Below are 24,611 nucleotides of genomic sequence, written 5' to 3'. Positions count from 1 at the left end.
TTGCAAATAAATATTCTAATGTACTTATTGCTTTCAACATGGTTAATTCTTCATTGAAGGAAAACATCATGCATAAAATACTTTGCTAACAAATGGGTATATAAAAAATTTATTTGCCTCATAGAAATTTAATTATTAACGTTATACTAAGGTTTCATCTTTCGAATTTAAATTACAAATTGTGTGAAACACACAACAGTCGATCATTTCAAACCATCATCTTTGCAAATCACAAAAAATATATAATATAAATATATATCACACATTTCCCATTTTATAGGACATCTCTGGAGATCTTCAAACCTAACCTATATCAATACTTATTATGAAAAAGAATTCACTGGCATTTTTCCAATCGATAAAACAAAATAAAAATATATAAATATACCAAAAATTATAAAAAAAATGTCATAAAAGATTGAAATACTAAAATATAATATTTCTAATAATTAGAAAATATTGCACCAATTAAATGGCTCGATGTTCATGAGAATAAGGACATCACTCCTATCCTGCAGCAATTTGATATCTTAAAATTAATTTAGAGTACCCCAAATTGTCAATTTGACAAAACATAATGAATGTTTTCACTAAATGCTACCCCTATAAGAAAAGCACATATCATTATTGCAATTTTTTTTTTTTTTCGAAGAAAAGGTCAGCTCTCAACAAGAATTACTTTTTATGGTTAGTTCTCACTTAACTGGTGTTTGAAGTATATGTTGTCAAATTTTACATTAGGTGTGGTACTATTTTTCACATGAATAATTATTTGATATAAAAGTATCAAACCCTTTTTGATGTGATGCGAGTTATTCATTGAAATATTATTTTTCTTAAAAAGAGATGCGCGATATTCTCATTTTCTTATTCTTCTGAAATATACAATGATTTAATGGAATAATAAATGACAATTCAGCATTTTAAACTGGGTTAGTCCAAATCCGTAAAATTGATATACATTGAAAACTCTACATATTAATTATTTCATTAATACTTAAACTATAAATTAAAAAACCAAAAATGATGAACATCTTGAAAAGCAATAAATTCTTGTTCATGTTATACAGCAAAACAACAATGAAAGAATTAATGCAGCACCAGTAGGAACAAAATTTTCAAGATATTCGTCATGAATAGAAAAATTGGAGGTACTAACAAAAAAAAATGGTCTGGTGAAAAATACTGTTACAGAAGGAACTAATTTCTATTAGATTTAAAGATAACAGTACGAGTAATGCTAGTAAGAGGCCAGTACATTACCGTTGGGTGCAGGCACTAAGACAGGGTGAGCTCCAGGGGGAGGTGGAGCATGCATTGATAAATGTGGGGGAGGTCCTTGCTGTTGTTGCTGTGTTACAATAGTTCCCCCTGATGGAGGACTATTGGGTTGACCAACTTGCGGTATTTGCAAATTGGCGGATTGAGGTTGACTCTGAGAGGTCAGAGATTGCGAAGAATTGAGTTGCGCATTGTCTGAAGCATGTTTGCGTAGATGTCTCATCATATTACCTGAAAATATACACAACAATGAAATAATGTTGAAAAAACATGAGAAAGCATTAACATGAAGTCAAGAGCTTTTGCTAGGTTGTTCAAATTAGTATTTATGCAAGGTTTTGGTGAAATGTATCTATTTAGCATGAATTGCCTGGTCACAAGGACGGATATGTCAAATTCAGATTTTGAAAATTAGTTCCTATAAGTTGGAAGCGTTGTTCGAGTGATTCATGATTAAAATGGCAAACATTTTAGACAACAAATGTCAAAAATATTGTCCTAAGATGTCTAAAATACTTGTGTGTTCACTGATTAGATTTTATTCAAGATAATTCTGGTGACTCAGGCTGGGCATGGGTCCCTTTCTCTTTTGTTCTATACAAATAATTTACCAATCAACAGCATCATTTTAATATTTTCATTTGTTCTGTCAAAAGTTGATTGACCTTTGATTTAACCTCAAAATGACATTGACAGAAGGACGACGTGAGCGCCATATGTATTTCTCACCTGTTTAAGCCTGTAATTGGGAATTAGGCTGATGGATGTGGAAAGATAAATAAATAAAATAAATGAAGAAACGATGCGGAAATCGAGGGCAAAGGGATCAATACCATTAAAATCCAAGAAGGCTGGTCCCTTCAAAAGTCGCCACTTTAATTTTAAGGTTTTTCAAGAGTGATGGCTCATTTTCACGGTGATAGTACTATCAAGATAGTGCTATCGCGATGGTAACTATCACCATTTAAACTACGTGATAGTTACTATCACTGTGAAAATGAGCCTTGACTGAGTGTATAGTATATCCAAAATCACTTGGAGGAAGCAGAATATTTTGATTATGCTAGAGTTGTCCAAGTTTCAAGAAATTTATTTGGAGCCAGTGAATTTATTGTCTAACAACACTTTCAAATTATTTAGCGGTATTTAACAGATCGCGGTATCCACTTTAAAGGTTCATCTGGCCAAGCATTTTTATGGACTAGTTCAAGTGACTTTGGATATACTATACCAGTGTTTTAGACTTCGTAGACAAACCCCTATCCCTATCAGAAAATCTCATACACACAAAAATTCCACTTTACAGGTCCAAAGAGGTTCAGAGGATAAGCAAATCAGAAAAAATTTATTGTGTTAAAACAGTTGAATTTTTGAACTACTCATTTTGACATAAGTGTCACTTTTTTTTATTACAATTGATTTCTAAATTTCACACAGTTCAATCAAATGGATACTTTTTCAATTATGGAAAGAATAATTTTTTTTATGTAATAATACAAAACCATCAAATGAAACTTAACTAAGATATTTAGACCATGAAAATATTTAGTCTCTAGCACATTCCATTTGCAAAAATCGATTTTGACATCGAATTTTTCATCATTGAATCAAACCTCTATGCTTGAAATAGTTGAAACCATTCTCAGCTCAAAATTCGAAAATTACAGACATCGGGGCCAGCAAAATATTTGCCTGCCAAGCGTGCGAAAATTGTAGAATGGAAATGCATTTGGATTATTCATTGGTACAAGTACATATATCATTTCTCAGGGGTCTAAATTGACCAATTTGCCGACAGTAATGAACCAATCAATTTTGAATTTGCAGTGTATTCACCTCACCCATAAGCTTATGACCAAGCTTTACAACATGTTATAAGAGTTTACTTTACAACATGTCATAAGAGTTTACCCATTGATATGGAATTAAATAACTTACCCTTTTCAACAAAGGTTTTTCCACAATCTGGACACACATGGGGCCTCTCCACACTGTGCGATCTACGATGAGAAACTAAGTGTCCTTTGCACATGAAATCCTTATCGCACAAATCGCAACGGAATGGTCTGTCAGCCTGCGCACCTTTATTATGCGACCTTTGATGGAACAGTAGATTACCTTTCAACGGGAAGGATTTTCCACATTCACCACAAGCGAAAGGCCTCTCTCCTGTATGAGATCTCATATGATTAATGAGATGTTCTTTCCTCGTGAAAGGTTTGGAGCATACATTGCAACAATGGGCAGTTTCTCCAGTATGTTGTCGAAGATGGTTAATCATATGTTCCTTGCGGGTGAAAGTTTTCTGACAAAAGTCACAACGATGTGGAGATTCTCCTAAAAGAAGAACAATTAGATAAAATAAAGGAACAATTCAGGATTTCATTTGCTACTTGGAGTTCTGAAAATCTCCAGAAATAGGTAAAAATAAAGATTTCATGGTGATTTTAGTTATTTCAACCTTATTAGGTCAAATGAACATGAGTAGGCATGAAAATCTTTGATGATATGGTCTAAAATACAAAGAAAGCTTAGTATTAACTTTCTAAATTAGGGCTTTTACCAACTGAATAATTAAATCCCAAAAATTTGATGAGATGATATTTCTCCAGTGGTAAAAGCCAAAAGGACACTACTTCAATAAAAGATGGAACATATTGAAATGTAATCTGAAAAGACCTTACCTGTATGAATCCGAACATGATTCGTCAGATGTTCTTTCCTGGTAAAGGATTTCGAACAAAAGTGACACCGATGAGGTGATTCTCCAGTATGCTGTCTGACGTGATTGTTAAGATGTTCCTTTCTTGTGAAGGACTTGGTGCAAAATGTACACTTATGAGGAGATTCTCCAGTATGCTGCCTGACATGATTGACTAAATGATCCTTTCTAGTGAAGGCTTTAGGGCAATAGCTACATCTGAAAGGCGTTTCACCAGTGTGTTGCCTGACATGATTGATCAAATGTTCCTTCCTTGTGAAAGATTTCGAACAGAAGCCACATCGATGGGGAGATTCTCCTGAGTTGAGGAAAAAAGTATATTTATAAATCTACCTACACATTCTCCTTTGGATTTATGGGGATGAGATCATGATAATTAAAATAGTTCACTTATTCCTACATTTCTTGGAAGTATTGGAAAGATTTTTCTCACAGCTGTGAGAAACAAGTTTAAGATCCCTACTTATGAGCAATAGTTCCCTACATACGAGGTCTGGCTATTAAATAACGAGACAGAGGGCGCCGTAGAGGGGTGGGGAAAAAACAAGTAGTGCGTTGGGTATCTAGATATCTTGTCTATGCACGTACCAAAGCACGTTCTCGTCACTATTATTGGAATGGGTGTTTTTTTTAGAGCTATAGAACTTTAAATTGCAATAAAACAACGACGGATTATTCGATTGACATGAATTTTATTTATCCGCAAGATAATCTTGTGGCATTACATTTTAAATATGATTTCTGGCATATGACCGCCACGGCTGGCTCGGATGTAGTCCAATCTGGACGTCCAATTTTCGATTACTTTTTCCAACATTTGTGGCCGTATATCGGCAATAACACGGCGAATGTTGTCTTCCAAATGGTCAAGGGTTTGTGGCTTATCCGCATAGACCAATGACTTTACATAGCCCCACAGAAAATAGTCTAGCGGTGTTAAATCACAAGATCTTGGAGGCCAATTCACAGGTCCAAAACGTGAAATTAGGCGGTCACCAAACGTGTCTTTCAATAAATCGATTGTGGCACGAGCTGTGTGACATGTTGCGCCGTCTTGTTGGAACCACAGCTCCTGGACATCATGGTTGTTCAATTCAGGAATGAAAAAGTTAGTAATCATGGCTCTATACCGATCACCATTGACTGTAACGTTCTGGCCATCATCAATTTTTGAAGAAGTACGGACCAATGATTCCACCAGCACATAAAGCGCATCAAACAGTCAGTTTTTCTGGATGTAACGGTGTTTCGACATATACTTGGATTAGCTTCACTCCAAATGCGGCAGTTTTGTTTGTTGACGTAGGCATTTAACCAGCAGTGCGCTTCATCGCTAAACAAAATAAAATGGACGTAGTGCGCGATACGTATTCCGCACAGAACCATTATTTTCGAAATGAAATTGCACTATTTGCAAGCGTTGTTCAGGCGTGAGTCTATTCATGATGAATTGCCAAACCAAACTGAGAATAAATCACTTGACAGCTGTTAAGTCGATCGCCATCTTGAACAGTAATGCCAACTTAAAGTTATATACCTCGAAAAAAAACACCCGTTATTTGTGCAGTAGTGGTTTGAAACGAACGTGTTTTTCTCTCGTGCCGAAAACCATGTGTGACGAAAATCAAGAGTAAATTCTCAAATTTCTCGTTACATTGAAAAAAACTCCGACTGAATGCTATATAAATTGTTGGAAGAGGTCTATGGGGACAATTCTCTATCTCGAGCGCGTGTTTTTAAGTGGTGTAAGCGCTTCAGTGAGGGCCGAGAAAGCACTGAAGATGACCAACGGCCAGGTCGCCCTGTCACTGTTTCAACTTTGGAAACCGTGACCAAAATCATCCAAATTGTGTATCCGGATGCTCATTCGACGATCTGCACGCAAAGTTTGGTTGATTTTGGTCACCGTTTCCGGAGTTGAAACAATGACAGGTCAATAAATAAAGTGCTAATCAATTTCTTCATCGAACATGGTTTCTATTTGTATATAGTACATGATGATTATGGAATTTCATTGATCCGTTCATTTGAAAATAACAATAATGGAAAAAAGCAAGTGAGTTCTTTGGTTTTTCTCCTATCACTTGGAAAGAGAGAGAGCAAAATCATTGAAAAAGACTAAATTTGCGGAAAAAACATAGGAATTCTCTACAACACACAATATCACGTGTCTATCATTGTGAAGAAAATAAGACTCCTAAGCTACATAAAAAAAAGTAATTTATTTGTACCCATTCCTACCTGTATGCTGTCTCACGTGATTCAAAAGATGTTCCTTCCTCGTAAAAGTTTTGGAACAAAAATCACATCGATGCGGTGTCTCCCCTGTGTGCCACATTATGTGGTTTGTAAAATGCTCTTTCCGTGTGAACGACTTTCCACATATTTCACATCGGAAGGGAGTGTCATTTGTATGGGACCTCATGTGATTGGCCAAGTGTTCTTTTCTCGTATACTTCTTATTGCAGATACTGCACTGATGGGGAGTTTCTCCAGTATGCCACATAACGTGATTCAAAAAATGTTCCTTTCTTGTAAACGATTTCTTACATAGGTCACATCTGTGTGGAGTCTCTCCAGTGTGCTTACGAACGTGGTTAACCATGTGTTCTTTTCTTGTGAAGGTTTTAGCACAATACTGACATCGGTAAGGGGTTTCGCCTGTATGGCATCTGAAAGAGAGGCAGAGTGTGATAAAAAATTACTGTAGGCTAGAGATTTTAACGATTCCCTTAAAATATTCAGTTATTAAGAACATGAAAGTGGATATTTTCAATTCGCATAAATATTTCTCAAAGAAACAGAAATGAAAAAGGAAAATACTGCCAAAATACTATTCCTACAACGTGATGTCACTTTGTAGTTGCCATTAACAAAAGTGTTTGTTATCATAATCAATTCAACCATTTTCCTTTGTAAAGATCATTTTCACTGCAAAAATTAGCTTTATGTTTGGGGTTTGAATTGAATGTTGTTTTAAATGTCTCAAGTTTAACATTGAACCCAATAAAGGAATGAAAAACATCAAAATTGTAACATGCATAAAGGTACAAACATAACATATTGAATACCTTGTATGGTTTTCCAAATGTTCCTTTCTTGCAAATGATTTTCCACATATTGAACAGTTGTAAGGCTTATCAGTGGAATGCCTCTTCATATGTCTTTCTAATGACTGGTTGTTAGCAAACACATGAAAACAAACTGAACAAGTGAACATGCTACCTCCCAAATGGCATTTTCCATGTCGTGTAAGCTCCTGGGCATTGGTGAAGGCCTTACCACAAACTTGGCATGTGAAAGGTTTTCGCTCAGTATGGTAACGCCTATAAAAATTAATTCAATTTCGTCAAACCTATTGATTCGGGAAAAAAGTATGATATTGTAAAACTTGATATCCAAGACCAGAAATTTACCTATGAACAATCAACTGGTATCTGAATTGAAACATTTTTCCACATAAGTCACACACGTTACTACCATTGATGATACTAGGTCCATTCTCAATATTATTGCTAGTTGATGCTTCTTGTTCATCCTTAGCTTGCACTGTCGCATTAGAACCCTGATTCTGCAGTCCTACACTGGTCCCTGTGCTTTGAATTATGCCTTGCGCACCACTTGAAGGTAGTTCCCCCTGTAGCTTTCCAAAAACTTCATGATATGCCAGAAGTTGGTTTAGGTCATCGACATTTACCTATTAAAAATAAAATTTTAATTGGGAGAAATGGTAACAAATTAGGATTTATTCACCTTGTACATATTTTGTACCATTTCCACACCTAAAGTTTTAACTAATTCTTGTTCTTGAACATTTGCTGATATCTTTAAAATTGAACCATCAGACGTCCGAACGTCCATTAGATTATCTTTCAAATTCTGAAGACCAAACTGGGCTGGTAAAACTTTGCAGTTCTGTTGCTGAGGTTGGTTCTTTTCATCTTTCACTATCTGAATATTTTCGTTCATATGGACATCATTGTTGGACTGATTCTGATTGTTTTCTACAGAATTTTCCAAACGTACCTATAATGACAATTACAACCATTTTCTTTGGATTCCAAGGTCTTTCAGCAAGTAAAAGTGGAAAGTTATAATAGAAAGATGTGAAAATTCGTTTCAGTTCTCAAGTGATTGGATCAGAAATAGGATAGGTAGTGCTAGAGTGCCAAATGAAGAGACTCTTACCACATTATCCAATACTTGTTGAACTTGATGCTGTAACTGTTGTACTGTGAGAGCTTGATGGTTCATATGATGGTTTTCATTGATATGAAGTTGTGCTTGGGCATGAGCATGAGCTTGTACAATATGATTGGCTATCGCCTCCTTATGATCTTTATTGTCTTCAATAACTGATACCAAATTATCCTGCACCTGTACTTGCACCATATTCTGCTGCTGTGAATGTTGAGAGTGGGATGAATGTGTTGGATGTTGGGACATCTGAAAAAATATTCATGAGAGAGATTCAAGAGCAGTATACTTATTTATACCAACCTCTCTAATTTGATTTTGTTGATTAGGCATGTCAGATTGCTGCTGAGAATGATGAGCTAAAGATGGATGATTATGTTGACCATCAATATGCATAGCTCCAGTTGGAATAGCTAAACTTGCAACACCTTGTGATGTGGCAATACTGACAGGAATTTGCGAGTGTTGAGGTATCAATAAAGGATCTGTTGGCATGAGCCCATGTTGAGACAGCATAGCTTCCTATTGGAATAAATTTATAAATAACCTATTCACACAAGATTTCAAGTAATATTGGACAGTAAAGGAGAAATTTGAATCCATGGTTTGTAATCTTTTCATAAAATAGAGACCAGCAACTTTGTTTTTCTTAAGATGCCTAGAAACTAAGGTGCTTAGAAACCCTGGTGAGTTTACTCATAACTGAAAAATTTTCAGACAAAACAGGAGATTTTTCAGATTTATACCTACTCGATTTTGAGAGATCATGACTGTTTCAAATGGCGAATACATCGTTTAGATTTGACACTTCTCTCGATTCTCAACTCTTGCGACCTTTGAGTATAGAATGATAATATTATATATTCTATACTTGTGACAATCTTCTATACTCTTCATAGACTAATAGCCATCTGTCATTATATTCCACTCATTTCCTTAAACATTTGATATGAACAGAGTTGTAATTACTTGTGAAAGTTTGCAGTTTCTCAAATTATTATTTCATTTTTAAACACCGACAGACAGAAAGCGGGAATTTGAACAATTCGAACGCCACCTTACAGAACTCTGGTAAGTTCTAACCAAAGCAACCAGAGTTCCATAAGATGGCGCTCTTAAGAATCGTTCACCCTGGTGTGTGCACTGATTCGGTTTTGTTGCCGACTTTTGAGCTAGTCTACATGTTGCTTTGGCTAGAACTTACCAGAGTTCTGTGGGGGGGCGCTCTTAAGAATGGTTCAAATTCTCGCTACCTGTCTGTCGGCTTTTGAAAATGAAATAATGATTCTATAAACTGCAAAATTTCACAAGAAATTACAATTCAGTTCATATCGAATTTATAATGAAATTATTGGAATATAATGACAGGCGGCTATTGGTCTATGTCAAATATAAACGATGTATGCGCCATCTGAAACTCTGGTGATCTCTGAAAATCAAGTAGGCATAAATCTGGGAAGTTTCTCGTTTTTCTGAAGTATAAGTAGGCACACCAAGGTTTCTGTGCATCTTAGTTTTTCTTAATAACTTTCACTTGGAAAAGTAAAACTTATTGTTTAACTGTATCCTTTACATTTTATATAAAAACCTCTGTAGTCTTTTGAGCAGTTATAAAACTATAATTAAACAATTATATTATCCGTTTAAGTTTTGACATCACTTTTTTAATCACAACCTTTTTCATCTACAGTAACAAAAAAATGAGATGTTACAGACTTACCTGAGTTAATTTTTGCCCATCTCTACCAGTCCCTAGTGGACCATAAACAGAAACTTGTGGTATAGGAGATGTTAGAAGATTGGTTAATACCCAATACTTGGCTACACTGGCACTCAATGCAACAGTATTTAGCGCAGTAGTATTGACCCGCAAGTCAGTAGGAATAGTTGACGACGGTAAGGATCTTTCAACCTGAAGAAAATTCAATCAAATCAGTTATTTCAGCTATTTTTTTTAGACTTCTAGGCAAGTCATTACTTTTTGAGTAAAAAATTTTGGCACAGTGATTGTATTGAAATGTAAAACAAGTTATTTCTTAAGGTTTTTGACATTAAATTTATCATTAAAACAGCTAAAACTCAGTGACATATATACTTTAGGTAGCAATGCCACTTATCGGTGTAGTATTTTTCAATTCTTATTCCATTGTATTCTTATAGCATCATTGAGAACATCAATGTACAATTGTGGAAAACAAAAAAACTTTTTCAGTTGAAGGCCAGTTTTATTGAAAAAAAAAATGTTGTTCAGTATTCTTTATGGGTAATAAATTGTACACCCCAATGTTCTGAACTATTGTCAACCAAACAATATATAGGTACTCTTTCCATAATTGAATTCATTGGGAAAAAAAAACTTCTAGTTTTGTGGATTTTTGATCAAAAATTTTCATCCCAAGTAACAATACAAAAGTTTATGTCATTTTTTGATATATGTATATATTATAGGAAACAATACAAGAGTATTTGTTTCACATCATTAATGGTGATAATTGATAATATTACATGAAATATTCAACATGCTACCCAAGTGTCAATTCAAATAAATAACACATATCATCACTCTGATGGATATATTGTTTTCTACAGCGGTAACATTGAAACAGCATGGTTCAAAACTGCAAGGTTGAAATCAAAAATTTTTTCTTTCTCTTATGGAAGTAGGATAAATTGCAATTGTCAAAAATAAAATTTTTATAACTCGATATAAATTAGTGGGCATTCTGTTCCACACAAGTTGTTGAAAATGAAAATTCAGCATAAAAAATTATATAAATTATAAGTTTAATTATAAGCAAGACTTAGGAATAAGGAATTAATTAATTAATGAAAACACATGGTTTTTACCCACAATCTAAACAACACAAGGAAATACTAATGAAATGAGCTTCCTACGTTTTAGATCAATCTACTGTGCTTTGAATAATACACAGAAATTCAAGTTTTTGGCTAAAATAATATTGTGCCGAACTATGATGGGAAATTGGAGCCTTAGGAAAATACATTCCACCTGTTTTCCCAAAATACATTTACTAAATTTATGTACTGTCAAATGGTTAATTAAACTTTGGCAAAAATAATTGAGATCAATGTAATGTAGTTAATAAATATCAAATTAGCACAGCTAAGATGTGCACAAGTATATTGAATAATAAATAGCAGTTGACGCATCGAATTAATTCTTCCATAAAAATGACAAGTAAACATAAACAAATGAGAAACTGGTTTGTTTTTGAAAACTTGCGACACACGATTTTGAGAAGAAGTGAATGAAAGATACTTTTAGTGAAAATCAAGTGATGATATTATTGAAACATAAGTAATTGAATTTCCTGAGCTGTGGAAACTTTTGTTAATATCTTAATTTGAATGTAATGTAATTTGAAAAAAATTATGAATGAATATATCAATGAAATACTTATAATTTGATCAAAAACTGCTGAAGGAATAAAATAATAAATAAAATGTTCGATTGCGTGAATTTCAACTTATATCGTGGATAGGAAAATGAGAAAATTCAATTAAACAACACTTAATTGGCTTGCAAACTTTTCTTACCTCCGAATTGCTAGAATTATGAGTTCCATTATTTAAAGGATTGTTCTCACTTGTATTCATAATGAAAATAAAATAATAAAACTAAAGAATCATGTTCCATTCAAAAAAAGGTGAAAAAAACCATTAAGGGTAAAGTTTTGAATAACACGAAAGAACAATATCCCCTGTCATTGTGGACAAAGACCAGGGGGACGCGGAGGAAGCCATTACAAATATCGAATATAATTTTAACGTTTTTACATCCTCAGAAGCTTCCACTCACGAAATGTATATCGTAAAACGCTTCAAACTACTTTACAATGATGTATTATGCGTTTATTGACTATTTATTTACACAACTTCACTACTATTTTATATTTAATTCAGCACGGACGCGGGGAGCAGCAAACAATAAACACAAGTAAAGCAAGATGGCCGAAAATGATTCCAACTGAAATGCGTCATAATATAAACATCTTTGACTTCATTTTCGTAGTTTTCTTAATATCTTATGGCATTCAATTCAAAGCTCAAGCGATGAAGAAAAATGATTTATCATTACTATTACGTCCAACAGAATTTCTTATCAGATTTTTCTATTTGAAATTTGAAATAAAATCCTCCCTCCATTAGTTAGGACCGCCTACTGCGTGAGAAATGACAGTCAGAAAGCGCCATATTTGAATTTAAGATATTTCTTCATTTCGTTACTGAGAAAAAATAATTCAGATATATAAGTAATGTATCTGATCTTATGAAGATTTCGAATATTATGGACGAAGACCAATATATCGGAAACAGAGTATGTCTTAAGGGATATACCACTATTAAGTTTCCTCTATATATATTTCATGAAATAATTCAACTTATTTACTCAATAACTTACAGACATCCCGACTACCAAAGTGAGATAAAAATATAACAATTTGTGAAAGAAAACGTCCATGATAATGTACCACGATCGAATTTCTATACTGAATTTCACACCTAACAAGAAAAAGGTGCTACAGGGTACAGGTATCATCAACAGAGAACAGAATACATTTTAAAATTTAAAATTCGCTCAGTTACGTCAATTTATTAATATTCATTTAAAGAATATGATCGTAAAGGGGTTCAAGGCCATTGTAATAAACTGCACATTTACGGAAACCAAATTAGGAGAATTCTACTTATAATAATAATTCTTTCCATTGAAGCCGATCAAGTTTATTGAAGTAGGCACATTTTGGCGTCACGGAAATGTACTAAAATAATCACTAGAAACCTACAGACTAAATTATATTTAGAGTTTGAGAAATATGTAAGGAGCACAATGATTTTCGAAGATTCGATAGAGGAAGTAAATCAAAATGAGGTAAATTAGAAATACAAGATTGAGGACTAAGTTGTGATGGAGTTTATGCAATAATTAACTCATGCTTTCTAAATATTTTCATTATTAAAAGGAAAGGATAATAAATCAAACACATAATGAATTTTAAACATTAATATTAATGTAACACATAACAAGTATTGCTTGTAATATATAACAATGTATTTAAAGCTTATTATTCTTCAATTACCTCTTCGATTTCACCTTCATCTTTATCTGTATGTTTAACTTTGGTTAGAGAAGGAACAAGATAAGAAACAGGTATGTTTAATCCGTTCGCCAAAGCTTCCAAGAGATCTTTACTCAAATAATAAGTTATAGTGTTGTTGGAAGAAGCATTAAGAACCTGCTTGAATTCATCAAACAATTGCTTCGCAACTGTGAAATTCGATGTTTTAATACTATGGTATATCATTTGTGCATATATGTCGCCTCTTCTGACTGCTACTTCCAATTCTTCTGATTCAATTTCTAGAAGTTGCCTACACTGGGTCAGTCCTAGAAAAATAAATTAAATCAATAAATTCGAAGAAGATGAACGAATTTTCTAACCTGTTTGTATATCACCTCTCTCAAATAACTTTTTAATGTCCACAAATCTTTTTATGATAGCACTCCTTTGTTTTATTACTTCTGTAATTCTTTCGTGTTGTTTAGGATCTTTTGGTGCGGATATTTTTGAAAGACAGGCACCTGCTTCCATGAAGGCTTCATAAGCCTTTTCATAGTTCTGAAATTCATCAATTTCTACCTGAAACAATTTAAAATTCAAGAATTGCTACAAATTGTATTAATGGAAAATTTACTTGAGCACAAGCTACATAAAAGTTAGCTAATAAAGCTAAGGATTTAGCTTTTGAATAGAAAGTAATGATGTTCCTCAAAATTTCTGGATCGTTTTGCCAATCCACCGTTTGCAAATAATTGGCAGCCATAATATAAACCTCTTTTTTTCTTGAGACAGATGCAAAGAAAATAATTCTATCGGTGTCTCCAGATTTCAACAGGGCTTTCATGGCTTTTATCTGAAAAAGATATTGCATTAATTATATTTTGTATAGTCATAGTTTGTGCATATTGTTTTGATCACTTATAGGATGAAAAAAATTGTTAGTCTTCGTTTTAAAAATTTCCGCATCTAAAATGCGTTTTAAACAATTATGAACAACTTTGATTTCTTATAGTGGTCTGTATGTGCAAAACTAGTAACTTCTACAGTTTTTATCCGATTTTTTTGTCGAAAAATCATCGCTTGGAGAATCGGTCCTGGTTGAAGCAACCCTCCCGATTTCAGAGCGAATTTAGTATTATAATGGTATTTGATTTGGGTATCCTGCTTGATGATCCCAAAATTCAGCGTTCTCAGATATAGGGTGTCCGTTGAGCATGCGCAAACGTGAAATTCTCGAGATCATCATGATATCTGAATTAATCTGAGGGCGATATATGATGAATTTCATGTTTTTTATTATTTCAACAACGTAACACAAATTTCAATTTTGGTCGAATAAATATAGAGGGATTCAGTAAACGGCATTATAAGTTTCTCAAAATGTGCCAATATTCTTAGGGTTAAAAAGTTGAATAGTTCAGCTATCACCATTATAAAATTAAATTTTCGAAAAATCAATATTTTGCGTTCTACCATTTTGATGAAATTTCGTATGGGTAGTTCAGCTCTTTCTAATACACATAGGGTATGGTCCGTATATCGCCGAGAATTTCAGAGCGGTTACTAGTGGTTTTCAATGGTTCAGGTAACCTGCTTCATATTTACGGACCGCTTGGCACTTGTGAATGACAAAATTTTGGAAGTTGATGGTTGATCTCTTTTAATTTATAAATAACTAATAGTTCGGCTCTGAAGGGTATTTGTTTCATAATTAAAATGATAAAATTGTTGAGTGTTAGATGTCATGGAAAATATTCATAAACAATAATCTGAAAATTAAAATGACAACTGCCAACCGGAGTGGGCGTGGTTACCGAACCTAACCAGAATAAAAGTATGGTTTGAGGAAATAGTCACCGGTTTTTCAGGAATTTGACATATACGGACCACCAACTTAGTAATCATAGTAACCAAGGTTATATACGGACCATATCCATATTAATCCATGCGTAAACCAAATGATATCGGGTAATAATAGTGTTACAAGATCGAAAATAACATATTGTGAGGAAGCGACAAGGAAGCACAGTGTCACACTATATCTATAGTTTTTTTGAGAAAATTGAAGTTTTGCAAATTTTCGATTACCTTATCCCCAGATTGTGTGAATTTTTGTGCTGCCAAATGGTAGCTTCCTTGTTGCATTAAGCTTTCAGCCAATGTTTCAAGTATTCGAATCCTGGTCTCTTCATCGACCTGATCCTTATCAGGGGTTAACTTTGTAGCCAAGTCTTCCGTTAATTGTACATTATGAGTTGTACAAAGAGTAATGGCTTCTTCGAACTAAAAAAATTTAAAAATCAATTGAGGTCATGACCCAAAAACCTATTTAACCTTCTTCCCGACAGCTAAGAGATCCACAGCTTTATCGAATTGTTCGTTATTCACAAAATAATCCGCACACTTTTGAACTAAAGCAGGATCTGAGTCAGCATCTAAGTCTGTAGCAATCTGTTGCAGAATGTCATATTGATTTGATTTGAATGCCAGGTCAAGGGCTTTGTGCAACATTCCAGATCTATGATAGAGTACAACAGCCTTCTCTAAGTTATCGATCTCTTCAAAATATCGAGCACATTCGATTTTTTCGCGATTAGAAGCAACTAGACCAATATTCCACAATTCGTCAGCCATATGATTTTCTCTACATAAGCGAATAGCATTACCTAAAAAAAATTTTTGCTATAGCAATTTGCTTCTTTTTTTTAGATAAAACAAAAACTTACTGTAAGCATTTGCCTTCACAAAGAAATTAATAGCGTTTTCATTGTTGCCAACTGTTTCGTAATGTCGTGCCATATGATAAAATGCTGCCTTATCTAATGACTGTCTTGCTATTTCTGCTGCCTTCGCTTCTTCACCTAAGTAGCACAAAACACGAACTTGTGAATATACTTCATTTGCTTTAGAATAGATCTTCAGAGCTGTTGACATATCTCCTTGGGACTCTACGTATTTTCCCCACCACTTCAATAACTCCCTATGAAAAAAATTGAAAAAATTTTGAAAACGAAATATTGAAAGTGATTAAATGAGTTCCAAATAATTTTTTATTACTATTATGGCTTATTTCTTCGTATGATTCAAGAAATACTTCAAACATATTCATTTGACAACTTGTATAACTTACGGATCATTAGTATTGGACATATATTTCTGAAGTTCTTCAGGCTGATCCACTAGCATTCTTGGAACCTCAACTCTATGGGTATTGGCTTTTTCATATTTTGAAGCAGCCTCCTTGAAATCACCAGCCTGTTCGAGAGATTTGGCCCACATATGCTCTGTGTTTCTCAAATGTATTCTGTCTTTTGTTGAAGCAATTGAATAAGCTTCTTCCATTTTATCTTGATCTTGATAAAGTTGATTGAGCAAATCATATCGCTCGCATTGCTTGTAAAGTTGTTCCGCTTCATCCTACAGAACGTAGGAAAATGAAAATTCGGGTCAGAAAAAAATCCCACAAATCAAAAATTATAAAAATCTGTCCAGCCGTTCTTAAGTAACTAATAGTGTAAAAATCGACTTTGTTTTCCGTAATAGATAGTAATAGATGTTTTCCTACAACTACTATGGAAATTAGCGTATTTTTCATAGAGTACTCAACTTCAAAACTATGTATTGCTCACACTGTGAGAAATATTATTCCACACGGCACTTTGCCCACACCTCGCTTGGTAGACCAATGAAATTGGGCTTTTGAGTCGTTTCTATGGAAACGCAATGAATTAGCACATAATGTCAACGAAGGCCATTTTGATTTGAATCAAGTCCATTACTTGAATTATTGAAATTTGTGCAGTTGTAGGAAAAGTATAGTGTGCAACATGTGGAGAAAGTCCTTTTCTCGCTCGTGTGTTTGCGACACATTCGCGAGAAAAGTTGAACTTTCCCCACTTGTTGCACAATATACTATTTTGTAATAGATAGTTTTGAACTCACAATCATGCCTAATTCAATAGCTAAAACCGCTATCTGCGCTTCTATGGGTAAACTGGTGTCAGCCATTGCCAATCTAAGATTTCTTGCCGCCTTAGCATTTCCCATGTGACCTAGACACACTCCGGCAACATCCAATCTTCTCGTTTTGACACACATTCTTGCCAAGCTGTTCCAAACCCCTGAACTATGTACCAGTTTTATTGATTTGAAGGCTGCATCCATATTACCTGAAATAGTGAATATGGGATCTAATATGAACCTCGAAGAAATGAAGTCATTCAAAAGGTATATGGAGTGAATTTCAAATGTTCAACAAGTTTTAGGATCAATTTCTTTGATATGATTTGAATTTCCACAGAAGAACATTGAGCAAGATAGACTTACAAAATGTCTATTAGACGAAAAGAGTAAGAGCCCATGAATGACACTTATGTCATAGCATAAAAGCTGAAAGTTTCTGTACGCAATGTCCCCAATAGGATAAGGTGGAATGGTCACTAAAAAGTTATATTATGGTGGCTTTGTCATGTAGAAGCTTTTGAAACAAAATTGGGACCCATTCCACTTAATCCTATTAGAGACATTGCGTATAAAAAATTTCAGCTCTTATAGGACTCTTAGGCTATGAGACTATAGTTATAAAGACACAAACCTACCAACCTAAACTGAGGTAATAACTGAAATCCAATACCGCTTCTCTAGTTATTTTATCACATTTTTCCAACCCAACAAAATCGCCCAAGACTTCTTTGACTAGAGCAAGTTTTTCCAGAATAATAATATAAGGTGTAGAAATGTCAACAAGTCGACTTTCGGCATCTATTGCTTGGATATCATGCATTTTAATCCCATTTTCAGAAGAAATGAACATGGAGATAACAATATGTTCCTCATCTTGAAGCAATTTTTTATGTCCCGCACCTGAAACAAAAAATGATGTCCAACATAATACAGATTGAGTTCTAAGTTAGGAAAGCCTCAATTATCTCGGAAACGGATAGCATGATTTTTATAAATTCTGATATGCAAAGATCTTGCGATATAGCCGATATTATGGTGGCATTTACAATGTTGTCAGATCTTTCCTTTTTCTGGAATAAAATGAACTTTGTTATTTCAAATGGATCAACCTATATTTTTTTTTGTCTTTTGAAAGGAATTTAAAAATTAAATGAGTTTATTCAATCATAGCCATCAGAATGTATTATTTTAACTTCGGCAAATAATGTTAATTTAGCTGTAACTCTAAAATTAAGGCATTTGGGTACAGGGTCACATAACATGAAAAATATTCAGTTTTTTTTAAAGCGTTTCAAAAGGCCAAAAATATAAAAAAACAACAAGGTTCATTATTATTCCAGAAAAAGGAAAGATCTGACAACAATATAAATACCACCTCAATATCGGCTGTAACACAAGATCCTTGCATACCAAAATCTATAAAAATCGTGCAATCTGCTTCAATATAAATGAAGCGATCCATACTTAAAACTCATTATATTATATAATTAAATCAATTATAAAAATATAAATATAAATAATTATATTACAGAAAATTAATTATTTATCCACAAAAAATTTTGAGGGAACAGAACTCTGTGGAACGCCAGTTTTATACTTAAAAACAAAAATTCTGTCATTGAAACTGAACAAAATAAAATAAATTTAGGAGTCGGGCAAAAATGAATAAATAAATAAAAATAAATAACAGGTTCTTATATAAAGTACTGACATTAATAACCACAAAAAACTTAACGACACTTGTTGAAGAATTAGTGCTTGGTAATTTATACTAAATACATTCTAATATTAGGAGATATAAGAAAACAACAGAAAACCTACAGTTACTCTACAAAATGTGCATATAAAAATTTGAAACAAGCTGTTATTTTCGGCTACTACTTGCGAAAAAGTGTATGAAACAGACATGCATTCAACAAATTATTCGAATGTGCAAAGTGCTATTACATAGTTCACAGTGAAGAATCCATTTTATGAAACCCATCGGAAGAGTAGAATACTAAACAGTCATAATCACCAGATTTCTTCTCGGAATTCTTATTGGACCAACCATACTTCAATCTTTTAGCGTTACAAATGAGTAACCTTGGATCGTTCTTATCCCAGAATAATGACAGAGGTATCCGATTCTGACATATTTCTGGGTAACTGGAGTTAACCTTTTCGTCACCCGTTTCTTTGTGGGAGGCTTCATAACCATCATCGTCCTCATTTTCAACTTCATCGTAGGATTTTCGAAAATCATAATTGAATAATGTATTGCTATCGATGTCCCATATGTAGAGCTTTCCGTCTGGTATTAGATTTGTACCGGCTAAAGTCATGGCAACTTGAGTAGCATTGGCATTACATTTAGCTTGAATTATTTCTCCAAAATCCGGTACAATCTCCACTAGATTTTGTGGAGGAATCAGCAGCTTGGGTGGAGTATGAGATAAATCGTATATTTTCAGGAAACCTTCCAATGTGAAAATAGTGAGGTAATTAGAATTGACATCGATACCTAGAAACAAAAATAAGCATGAACCTACCGAAACTTTCTTCAAGTACATCTCTGAAAGCTGACCTATGGCTTCTCCTTCTGAAGAATTATTCAGAATGTTATGGATATTATTTCCGGATAAATCTTTCACAGCAACTCCTTTCAGTGAGAGAACAATTACATGATCGTTATGAATGATTACTAAATCATTGTCACAGTTGAAGCTAGATATTTTTTCCAACGAAAACTCATTGATGTGAGATTTTTCTGAAGTCTTCGAGACATCAATAGAATTTTCCTTCCATGTAATCTTGAAAGTTGATATGATTCTACCGTTGGTACATATCAAATTTTTTTCATTAATCGACATGTCAGTCACTTGATGCTAAAAACAAATGTCAATAGAATAACAACGGGCTAGTTGAAAGATTTTTCAAATACTCTCAAATTAGCGATGTTCATTGAGTACCTAGATATTTTGAATTTGCATAAATATTCCTCAACGAAGCACGTGAAAGTATAAACAATAGTCATGATATGAAAGTGTTTGTATTCTTTATTGATTTAACTGTTTTCTTCAATGAAGATCGTTTTAATGTAAATAATGAAATTGTTATTATTTCATAGTATTTCATTTTAAAGATTACTTTGATTAATTACATTCTTACTATAACAATGAGTTCGGGGTTAGAATTCAATGTTGCTTTAAATGCCCTTTCCTTTCTATAAGAAAAATGAATCTATTCAGACTATCACAATAACTAGCAAATTTTACCATAGAAAATGTCAAAATTCACATCAAAACACTGATATTGACTTCAAATGAATGTCATCGTAAGTTCAACCAATAACATATTCTAATCAATAAATGTCGTTCGTAAAAGCCTGATCTATAAGGATATCAATATTTTTTATACTGTCACAGCCTATTTCATATATATGTCTCTCTTTACAGGGTTGCTATTATTATTACCTCGATTGTAAGTAAATGATCACTGCTTTCCGATTCCAGTAAAACTTGTGAAGCTGTCTTTTGGGTGGCCCAAATCCTGGGAGAGAAAGCTGTTCCTATATTCTGTTCCTTCATTATGTAAACAGAAGTTACACAATTCACGCAAAGTAAGGGTAGTTTCAATTGAACAGAACCCCATACCAAATGTTTGACTGTGCCACCTATATTATTAATGTTATTCAACTCCCAGAGTCCATCTGAAGTTTCTCCTTCAGTTTGCACTTGCTTTTTGGTCCAGAAGTAGATTTTTCCCAAATTTGTGCCAGCGCAAATGGTTTGGTTCAATTTACAATAGGAAATACAACAGAAATTTTCATTTGTTTGGCGCGTTTTCTCTTCATTAACGTAAAGTTTCATTGTAGTGGGCATTATAAAATTATCATTTGTTTCAACGTCCCAAATCCTCACAGTTAAATCTCCTGAAAAATTTCATAATTTGAACCTCATAAGATGTTGAGCTTTAAAATAGACTTAGATTCATTCTTACAGCAATTCTCCATCAAGTTTGCAACCGATAGCGAAAAAGTTTCAATTTTAATGTCCCAAATAACTACTTTCATATCATTTTCAAACTATTTAAAATAATAGTAAATTCTCATATTAAACTAAGTGGGTTTAGTTTTATCTGTTTTGTAATCCTATAAATCAATTACACTAATTTCAAACTTAGAATCAACTAAGATGAAGAATGCAAATCTCAACAAGTAGAATTGAAATTCCATATTTTACTATCTATACACTAATAGAAACCTTATTCAATAAAGATACTGATCAGCTGTGTTTCCAACATTATGATTTTTTAAAATCTAAATGAATAAATTGTTCTACATTTCTTCTATTTGTATATTGATTGAATTTGTTTGTTGTTGGCTTTGAAAATTTTGGTGTCTTTTATAGATTTGAATATCAAAGTCATCATCTAGTGTTTATAAATATTCGATATTTGAAATATCGATACTTTTAAAGGATCTGATATCAATATCTTCCAAACTTCACAATCAACGTTTTCCATATGCGCAAATAACATATTATTAGGTTCGAACTTATAACCTCATTTGAATTCAATTTGTTACAGTCTGAAATTTGTGTATGAACAGCTTTCTATTGGTTTGAAACAGATCAAAAATCCCTATACAAACGTTCTGCTCATAGTGACCTAAAACTTCTTTTACACCTGTAAGAAAGAACCTTGTATCTAATTGAATATGATTTGTTGGTTTTAACCTGTTAAAATTGCAAGTGAATCTCCTCCAGCCCATGCTATCCTTTGGCTAAAATCGCTACGGCCTTGAATTTTTCCATTTAATTTTACCTTAGCCACTTCAGTGAGGTTACCCTGCTGATCCACAGAGAAATGGCCAATTGTAAGTCCTTCCATCATAACCACTACTACATCTTTAGAATAATGATACAGTACATTTGTTAATGGTACACCTTCTGTATTCAATACTTCTGTACAAGAACCACCATTGTTGACATAATATAGAGACCCTGTATATAAAAAACAGGAAATCATCAGAAAATACATAATTTCACCAATGCAATCGGAATTTTTATTATTTTCTTCACCCTACTACTTCATACAGTTGTCCTGGTAAAATTATGCGTGTATTCTCAACAAATTTGAGCTAGACTGCTTAGACTTTGTATAATACGAACTATAGTAGTTCAACTTTAAAATATTAAAATCTGAATTCAAATTACTTAATTGAAAGCTGTAAGATCCTATGATGTGAAAGATTTCACTCTTACAACAATCTTATTACATTATTTCAAAATATAGGGTACAGACTTACCAACTTGTGTTCCAACAAAGAAGCACATATTGTCCAATCCCTCTTGAACTCTGAATTTTCGTGCAGTGGTTTTCGGTCTCCAGTTACTGAAGATGTCCAAAGCTTGTTCATCTCCATTTACAGCAGCTTTTGCTAATCCTTTGACGTCAAATTCGGGATGCTTGATAGTGGTTCGAAAAGTTATATGGGTAATACATTCTTTGACATCTAGATGAAAAACAGTGGCAGCTTGTCCTTTATTGTCCACTTTCCAACCCACCAATGAACCACTCTGAAAAATTACTACACTGTAATGTGGTTTTTCATATATTTTTAACTTTATATCTTACAGAATCACATGAGACTAAGCGACCACCTTTCTCACTATACTCAACATGTGTAATGGGAGATTTGTGTAGGCCAGTTAAATTCAGAAAATCGTTTTCTGATTCATTCCAAATTTTGAGTTCACCATTCTCCCATCCTGTGGCCAGACTGATTAATTCTGGATGCCAAGCAAAAGAAGTTATTTGATAGTTTCGATGAAAAGGATAATTATTTTCTTTGAGTGAGTCACCCTGTAAAATAACGAGATGTGATGTTATTGGCTATTGTTTTATTTCAGTATAAGAATATAAGTAATTCTCTCACCAATTCATCGAATACAGTGACAAAACCTCCTTTCTCTTGTGAGAAACTAGCAACTGCCAAAAAGGTTGCATTTGGATGCCATTTAACGTTTAAACTGATAGAACTCAATTCTCCTGATCTCAAGGCGTTCTCGAAATAAAGAGTCATTTTATCAGAAATTCACTACATAAGAGAAAAATAGCAGTACCGTCAGTGACAAGACTTCTGTTGATTTATTTGTTGCTGTTTAGTGTTTGGTTACCGGAGCAACAGAAAAAGAACTGTCAAAATATCCGGCTTCCAACCTATTTAAATTTTGGTGATTTGTGAATTCCGCTGCATTATTATGAATGGTTGAAAAACAGGTGTTTAGGGACTTTATTCGACATAGATTTCATAGTTTTTTCATTTTTAAGCTTGATTGAAAATAACACATTTTATGAGGAACATTTTTTTATTGGAACATTTTTCACCCAGTTTTGGAACATGACATATTCACTTTTTAGTGTTGTCCAAGATATTTCTAGACTGCTGATATATAAATTTGTTTTCTACTATATCCAGAATTAAAATATGTTGAATACTATCATAAAAGAAAAACAAAACATTTGATAAAGTTATTTAAATATATGTTGTCCTTTCATTCCTTACATTCACTTAGATTAGACTTTTAAGAACGTTATATTATATTAATCTGACAAGAAAATATCTTATTAAATATGCAGAAAAGGCATAAATCCCTTGATGAGAAATGAACTGGATTTGGCGAACTCACACGTCGATGATGTCAATTTAATGTAAACACGTAAGCCATTTATAGATTTTCATTCCTTTGCGTTTTCTAGTATTCTCTTTATCGACTAGAATCGGTCCAAAAACGTTTCTTTTTGGAAAAAGAGAAGTCGATTTCGAAGTACTAATTCCAGTTTTGAAAACAGACAAAACTTGTCAGATGAATACAGTGGTGTTCACTAAAATTTTTGTTACATTTTGATCAGGAATAGTTAACATTCTTCAAAATCCAAGACTATATCCTAACCACATGAAATTAATGATTATTTTTATAAAACTATTGTCCATCGGCTAATTTAGTTCATGATTTGAAAATTAATTTGTGATATTTAAATTTTCCTGATATTCTTCTGCATATTATTATTATAATCTGGCTGGACAGTTTATCAATGGCGTATCCATGGTATTGTTTAGGGTGGTAATGGATATAAAAATTCTCATGCCAAAAGTAAAATAAGAATATCTTTCCAAAATAATGAAAACAGATAATATAGTTTCATATATGTTCCCAAAATGAGATGAAAATATATTTCCAGTCAACAATTTACCGAGTCTGCTCTAAAATTATGAATATATTGAGACTATAGACTCGGAGGGGGTAATTACCCCCTTTACCCACCCCTGCAGTTAATCAAAATAAACCTGAAAAATTGCTTTCCCAACTCAGATGTAG

General features: G+C 33.3%; 2 protein-coding genes across 2 annotated transcripts; both read right to left on the bottom strand.

The window, feature by feature from the left end:
• Window positions 1–93: 93 nt before the first annotated feature.
• On the bottom strand, window positions 94–12,171 carry LOC123682919 (zinc finger protein 271-like). Its single transcript, XM_045621746.1, has 11 exons — window positions 11,759–12,171; window positions 9,921–10,112; window positions 8,504–8,722; window positions 8,192–8,449; window positions 7,757–8,029; window positions 7,420–7,700; window positions 7,075–7,329; window positions 6,245–6,675; window positions 3,966–4,301; window positions 3,220–3,618; window positions 94–1,512 (listed from the first exon to the last, which is right to left on the bottom strand). The coding sequence occupies exons 1-11, from the start codon at window positions 11,816–11,818 to the stop codon at window positions 1,241–1,243; spliced, it is 2,976 nt and encodes a 991-aa protein (XP_045477702.1). The 5' UTR covers window positions 11,819–12,171; the 3' UTR covers window positions 94–1,240.
• A 1,040-nt stretch (window positions 12,172–13,211) lies between these two features.
• LOC123682274 (intraflagellar transport protein 140 homolog) lies at window positions 13,212–24,217 on the bottom strand. The gene is made up of 16 exons (XM_045620822.1): window positions 23,168–24,217; window positions 22,867–23,094; window positions 22,538–22,808; window positions 21,966–22,232; window positions 20,703–21,160; window positions 19,814–20,114; window positions 19,265–19,750; window positions 17,887–18,147; window positions 17,227–17,453; window positions 16,415–16,701; window positions 16,011–16,264; window positions 15,619–15,950; window positions 15,373–15,567; window positions 13,919–14,137; window positions 13,665–13,863; window positions 13,212–13,610 (listed from the first exon to the last, which is right to left on the bottom strand). The coding sequence occupies exons 1-16, from the start codon at window positions 23,312–23,314 to the stop codon at window positions 13,288–13,290; spliced, it is 4,455 nt and encodes a 1,484-aa protein (XP_045476778.1). The 5' UTR covers window positions 23,315–24,217; the 3' UTR covers window positions 13,212–13,287.
• Between the last annotated feature and the right edge of the window lie 394 nt (window positions 24,218–24,611).

This window comes from Harmonia axyridis, chromosome 6 (genome assembly GCF_914767665.1).
Source record: "Harmonia axyridis chromosome 6, icHarAxyr1.1, whole genome shotgun sequence".
Lineage (NCBI taxonomy): Eukaryota > Metazoa > Arthropoda > Insecta > Coleoptera > Coccinellidae > Harmonia > Harmonia axyridis.
This window is presented reverse-complemented; position numbering and strand designations above follow the sequence as displayed.